This window comes from Lampris incognitus, chromosome 11 (assembly GCF_029633865.1).
Source record: "Lampris incognitus isolate fLamInc1 chromosome 11, fLamInc1.hap2, whole genome shotgun sequence".
NCBI lineage: Eukaryota > Metazoa > Chordata > Actinopteri > Lampriformes > Lampridae > Lampris > Lampris incognitus.
The window spans coordinates 27,868,949-27,875,658 of record NC_079221.1 but is presented as its reverse complement, the minus strand read 5'-3'; the positions used below and the strand labels follow the sequence as shown (position 1 = coordinate 27,875,658).

Below are 6,710 nucleotides of genomic sequence, written 5' to 3'. Positions count from 1 at the left end.
TGCTGTGATTTATGAAATAAAGATTAACTAATATTTTTGTAATCAGTTGTTGTTTGTCATTTTTCAGCCTCTTACCCGGGTTAACCGGATTCATTTTAAGGTCCACTGCTCCTGGTAAAAACATCCCTAAAACAAACTTTATTACAGTACCATTAATACATTCAATGTCAATGGCTTTTAGCCATCCTTCGTCATAGTCTTTAACCATAATTCCTTTTCTAATGTAGTGTGCTTTTCTTTTCCCCATATAATTAAAGTTTACCTGGTTTATTGCTTTCATTAAATTTTTAGGGCGTGACATCGAGTAAACTGGGTAAATGAATCCTGAAATACATTCGGCCAATAATAGAGATATCTCTTTTGAGACCGGGGGGTATAAGTGTTAGATGTACATAGTTGGGGGAGATGTTTTGCTGTTCTTGGGGAGGGGAGGGGGGGTTACACTGTTGCCGGGTCAAGCGTTTGTCTTTGGACAAAGACCCGTGAATCGGGTTTAATGGCGGTGTGTACGGCGTGGCTGTGGCATAAAGCAATAATAACGTAATAATGCAATAATTTGGACTAAAGCAACGCTGAGTTGTAAATTTCGAAGTGTACTTTTTTAATAGCGGTGAACGCTACAATATTTAGTATTACCATTGTTTTCCACTAAACGCAGAAATAAAGCAGAATTCATTGGTAATTTTCCATCCAATAAATTTTTTCCACGTTTCTCCTTTTTCGTTTTCCTAAAAACGTTTACTCTTTTTAATTAAATTTGAACTTTTGCACTGGAAGGTATGACCCGGAAGCGTTCCTCGTACTTTTTCATTGGTCGATAAAAATTTCAATTTCTGTTGCTTGCCGACACAGAGATCAGAAACACGTAACTGCGTTTGTCTTAACGATGGAAAGAGTTTTGTGCAACACCCATGGTAAGTATTTTAGAGACAGAGTTTAGATGGAATAATCTCAGATCTCTTATTGTCACGTCTCCCATAGGTTCTCGGTAAGAGTCCAGTAACATAGTTAAACTAAAAAGGGGGTATGTCTGTTTGTCAAGGGTTTGGTTGATCCCAAGTTAGCGTCGTCCACAACCTATCGCTTCGTATTCTCAGGTTGCGCTAAGCCCTTTTGAGCATGATCGGTGTCATTTGAGTTGCTTATTTGTCGCTTATATGTTTTCAAGAATAAGGGCGATGTTCAGAACTGCAGCAACTACAGAGGTATAAAGTTGATCAGCCACAGCATGGGAAAAAGTAATGGAAGCTAGGTTAAGAGGAGAGGTGACGATTATGTCTGTGAATGTTCTCATTCATCCAGGTCATGGTTATCCAAAGGAATTGAATCAAGTGCAACTGGACTTAGTATATATTCTTGGTATATATTCGTGATTCATTCACGAATATATACCAAGTCCAGTTGCACTTGATTCAGTTCCTTTGGAGGTGACGATTAGCGAGCAGCAGTATGGTTTCATGCCACGAAAGAGCACTACACATGCGATGTTTGCTTTGAGAATGTTGATTGAGAAGTATAGAAAAGACCAGGAGTTACACTGTGTCTTTGTGGATTCAGAGAAAGCATATGACAGGGTGCCGAGAGAGGAGGTGTGGTGTTGTATGAGGAAGTCGGGAGTTGCGGAGAAGTATGTACAGTGGTGCTTGAAAGTTTGTGAACCCTTTAGAATTTTCTATATTTCTGGACAAATATGACCTAAAACATCATCAAATTTTCACACAAGTCCTAAAAGTAGATAAAAAGAACCCAATTAAACAAATGAGAAAATATTTTTTACTTGGTCATTCATTTATTGAGGAAAATTATCCAATATTACATATCTATGAGTGGCAAAAGTAGTATGTCAACCTTTAGGATTAGCAGTTAATTTGAAGGTGAAATTAGAGTCAGGTGTTTTCAATCAATGGGATGACAAGGTGTGAGTGGGCGCCCTATTTTATTCAAAGAACAGGGATCTATCAAATTCTGATCTTTACAGCACGTTTGTGTAAGTGCATCATGGCAAGAACAGAGGAGCTTTCCAAGGACCTCAGAAAAAGCGTTGTTGATGCTCATCAGGCTGGAAAAGGTTACAAAACCGTCTCTAAAGAGTTTAGACTCCACCAATCCACAGTCAGGCAGATTGTGTACAAATGGAGGAAATTCAAGACCATTGTTACCCTCCCCAGGAGTGGTCGACCATCAAAGATCACTCCAAGAGTAATGTGTGTAATAGCCGGCCAGGTCACAAAGGAACCTAGGGTAACTTCTAAGCAACTAAAGGCCTCTCTCACATTGGCTAATGTTAATGTTCATGAGTCCACCATCAGGAGAACACTGAACAACAATGGTGTGCATGACAGGACTGCAAGGAGAAAGCCACTGCACTCCAAAAAGAACATTGCTGCCTGTCTACAGTTTGCAAAAGATCATATGGACAAGCCAGAAGGCTATTGGCAAAAAAATTTGTGGATGGATGAGACCAAAATAGAACTTTTTGGTTTAAATGAGAAGCGTTGTGTTTCGAGAAAGAAAAACACTGCATTCCAGCATAAGAACTTTATCCCATCTGTGAAACGTGGTGGTAGTATCATGGTTTGGGCCTGTCTTGCTGCATCTGGGCCAGGACAGCTTGCCATCATTGATGGAAGAATGCATTCTGAATTATACCAGTGAATTCTTAAGGAAAATGTCAGAACATCTGTCCGTGAACTGAATCTCAAGAGAATATGGGTCATGCAGCAAGACAACGACCCTAAGCACACAAGTCGTTCTACCAAAGAATGGTTAAAGAAGAATAAAGTTGATGTTCTGGAATGGCCAAGTCAAAGTCCTGACCTTAATCCAAACGAAATGTTGTGGAATGTCTGCTCACCTGAAGTGAGCAGTTCATGTGAGGAAACCCATCAACATCCCAGAGTTGAAGCTGTTCTGTACAGAGGAATGGGCTAAAATTCCTCCAAGCCGATGTGCAGGAGGAACAGTTACCAGAAACGTTTAGTTGCCGTTATTGCTGCACCAGATACTGAAAGCAAAGGTTCACATACTTTTGCCACTCACAGATATGTAATATTGGATCATTTTCCTCAATAAATAAATGGCCAAATAGAATATTTTTGTCTCATAGTTTAATTGGGTTCTCTTTATCTACTTTTAGGACTTGGTGAAAATCTGATGATGTTTTAGGTTATATTTATGCAGAAATATAGAAAATTCTAAAGGGTTCACAAACTTTCAAGCACACTGTAGGAGTGGTGCAGGATATGTATGAGGGAAGTGTGACAGTGGTGAGGTGTGCAGTTGGAATGTCAGATGGATTAAAGGTGGAGGTGGGATTACATCAAGGATCGGCTCTGAGCCCTTTCTTGTTTGCAATGGTGATGGACGGGTTGATGGACGGGTTGATGGACGAGATCAGGCAGGAGTCTCCGTGGATGATGGTGTTTACGTATGACATTGTGATCTGTAGCAAGAGTAGGGTGCAGATTGAGGAGAGCCAGGAGAGGTGGAGTGAAAGTCAGTAGGAGCAAGACGGAGTACCTATGCATGAATGAGAGGAAGGACAGTGGAATGGTGAGGATGCAATGAGTAGAGGTGACGAAAGAGTATGAGTTTAAATACTGTCCAAAGTAACGAGGAGTGCAGAAGGGAGGTGAAGAAGAGAGTGCAGACAGGTGGAGTGGCTGGAGAAGAGTCAGGAGTGATTTGCGACAAGGTTACCAGCAAGAGTTAAAGGGAAGGTTTACAAGATGGTTGTGAGACCAGCTATGTTATATGGTTGGGAGACAGTGGCACTGAGGAAAAGACAGGAGGCGGAGCTGGAGATGGCAGAGTTGAAGATTATAAGATTTTCATTGGGAGTGATGAAGAAGGACAGGATTAGGAACGAGTATATTAGAGGGACAGCTCAGATTGGACGGTTTGGAGACAAAGCAAGAGAGGCAAGATTGAGATGGCTTGGACATGTGAGGAGGAGAGATGCTGGGTATATTAGGAGAAGGATGCTGAATATGGAGCTGCCAGAGAAGAGGAAAAGAGGAAGGCCAAAGAGGAGGTTTGTGGTGAGAGAGGACATGCAGGTAGCTGGTTTGACAAGAGGAAGATGCAGAGGACAGGAAGAGATGGAAACGGATGATCCACTGTGGCAACCCTTAACGGGAGCAGCCAAAAGTAGTAGTAGTACATTTATCGCTTATATGTTGCCAATTATTTTGTTAGTGTGTTTATTTGTTTTTATTGCTCATGTTTTTTTTTAACATTTTCAATGAAATTGATTGATTGGTTGATTGAGTAGTGATTTCTATTCACTGAATATGCTTTCCTCCTCACAACCAGGCAGCTTGTGCATGTTGAAAACCGGCATGAAAGAGGGACCGAATAAGGGCAAAAGCTTCTATGTTTGTACTGACAAGCGAGGTTGTGATTTCTCCCAAGTGGCAAGGTAACATTCAAAAGACATACTTATCCACTCACATATTGTCACCTGAAATATCTGATGTTGTGGGACCAGTGTCAATACTGCTGCTAATGAGGGTTTTCACTGATTTAGTGCTTTCTAGGCCATTCAGGGTTGATTTCAAAACTGGGTGAATCAGACTGAAGGTGCTATGTGACCTGTGAAAGGTAGTTGCTGATATGTACAGAGGCCCTGAAGAGTTTCACTTGAGACCGAGTAAAAAAAATATGTTCTTTTCCGTTTGTAAAGTGAAAAGGACTGACAGAATAAATGTGGTTTCAAATGAAGTTTGCAATCCATAAGATATTTTTTTATTTTCATGAGAAAAGTGTTAGTTTCCTGCCCTGATTTATACTCTTTTTTCTTAATTTGCATTATTCATCATAATTATATGCAGCGTCCCACCATCCCACTGCCTCCATCATGAAGACTCCATGGTGGAGCTCCAAGCTCTCACCTACAATCAGCAACAGCAGATATGTAGGTAAGTGTGTGTCTATGCGTGTCTTTGGTGTGGTCAAGTGTTAAGAAAACAGCAACTTTTTGTTTTATTTTGTTTTGTTCAGCAATTTTATTTCTGTGGAAACAAAATGATGAAAAAAAAATTAACCACAGTCAAAAATGTTACCACACAAATGTCTTTATGCATACTGAATAATCCAGGTAAGAAAATCACAGAAAGTCCCTTTGTGAATAGTCACAGAATGTTGAATCAGTTCATCTGGACACAGCGTTCCTCTGTGAATAGTACACATTGTCATTGTAACTCTAGTTAAAGGTCGCAATAATTTGCATGTGAAACCGATTGTTGTTTTCGGTCATTATGCCACTGCATTGTTTATAAGGGTGGAGATACCTGCAGGGATACGTATGGGCAGCACCGTGGCCCAGTAGTTGGCGCTGTCGCCTCACAGCAAGAAGGTCCTGGGTTCGAGCCCCGGGGTTGTCCAACCTTGGGGGTCATCCTCTGTATGGAGTTTGCATGTTCTCTCCGTGTCTGCGGACGAACTGGAGTTAGTCCCCACACGCTGCACGGCAGCTGCCCACTGCTCCTAGCTACACAGCTAGGATGAGTTAAATGCAGAGAAAGAATTGCCCCACGGGGATTAATAAAAGTAGTAAAAAGAAAAAAAAAAGTCAGTTGAGACAGAAGAGGTCACTTAGATGAGTGATGAATTGATCCAACTTTCTGTGCTACACACAAATGTTTGTATACTTTCCGGTTTACCACAATATGCTAAAAGCATTTTAGGTGTTGAAATCGATAAAGTGATAGAGAGGCCTTCCAACTAAGTAATACAGCTAATCATGTGGCATGGTAGACCAGATGCAAGTGATTGTGCCCAGGCCGATTTGTGGTGAATTCAATTAGTTTTGCATTCAAGCTTTGGCACACTGCTGGGGCTGAAGCCAGTGCTTCTTTCGCCCTGCAAATGTGTCCTCTCACCTGTATGAACCAGATGGATTGTGTTTCAGCAGCATGTTAAGTGACTTATCTACATGTCCCCTTTCAGGTTGTTCTTCCGCTGTGTTGTTGGGAAGACGGCAGGCCAGAGGTGGTGTGGAAGTGTGCCCTACACTGGAGTAAGTGAGCAGGTCACCCTGCACTTTTACACTCTTCATTACATTCCCCCATAGGTGAATGTAATGAATGTAGGTGAATTCCACTAGACCAACTTGGGGTTGTAACTACCACAAACGCCATTCTCTGTCCCAGTGCCTCTAGTTCACCAACTACAGAGGACATTGTATCCTTTCAACAAAACATCTGTATACGTAATCTACCTAGTATTTGAAATACACACACTTGAGTCAATTGGACACCAGATGTGTCCAAGTCACCATTGTTTGAATTAGGATTGCCAACTTTTTCATTACCAAATAAGGGACAAAAGGTGGTGTTTCGCGGTGGTGTAGGTATGATGTTGAGTGAATATACAGTGTATTGTTTTAAGACATTTGTCATAATGATAGCTAATCTCTTACAGTCAAATTAAAGATCAATACACAACTCTCATGCCTTGGCCGCATACGGTAGGTTTAATAATAGTTTATTCATTTACAGCAGGTACCTTTAACATAGTCCTTTATTTGAACCATTACCTATTACCTTTACTATTAGTCTAAGTCAAAGCACTTGTGATTCTTGCACTGTAGGTTAGAAAAAGTTATCCCCTTCTTGTTAATCCTACAAGGGACAAACTAGAAGTAACAATAGCTTCTGTATGCTGTAGGTTTGCAGAGGAATCAAATGGCAGAGACTCACAGAAGGTGC

The 6,710-nt window shown here is 41.0% G+C and overlaps 1 protein-coding gene across 1 annotated transcript in view; it reads left to right on the top strand.

Moving 5' to 3' along the window:
- Positions 1 to 886: 886 nt before the first annotated feature.
- The window catches only part of ttf2 (transcription termination factor, RNA polymerase II), a 52,348-nt gene continuing 46,524 nt past the window's right edge, over positions 887 to 6,710 (top strand). Inside the window, exons 1-4 of the mRNA XM_056288886.1 lie at positions 887 to 914; positions 4,315 to 4,420; positions 4,833 to 4,919; positions 5,950 to 6,019. Of these exons, the coding sequence (XP_056144861.1) occupies positions 887 to 914; positions 4,315 to 4,420; positions 4,833 to 4,919; positions 5,950 to 6,019 (291 nt within the window). The remainder of the gene's footprint in view (positions 915 to 4,314; positions 4,421 to 4,832; positions 4,920 to 5,949; positions 6,020 to 6,710) is intronic.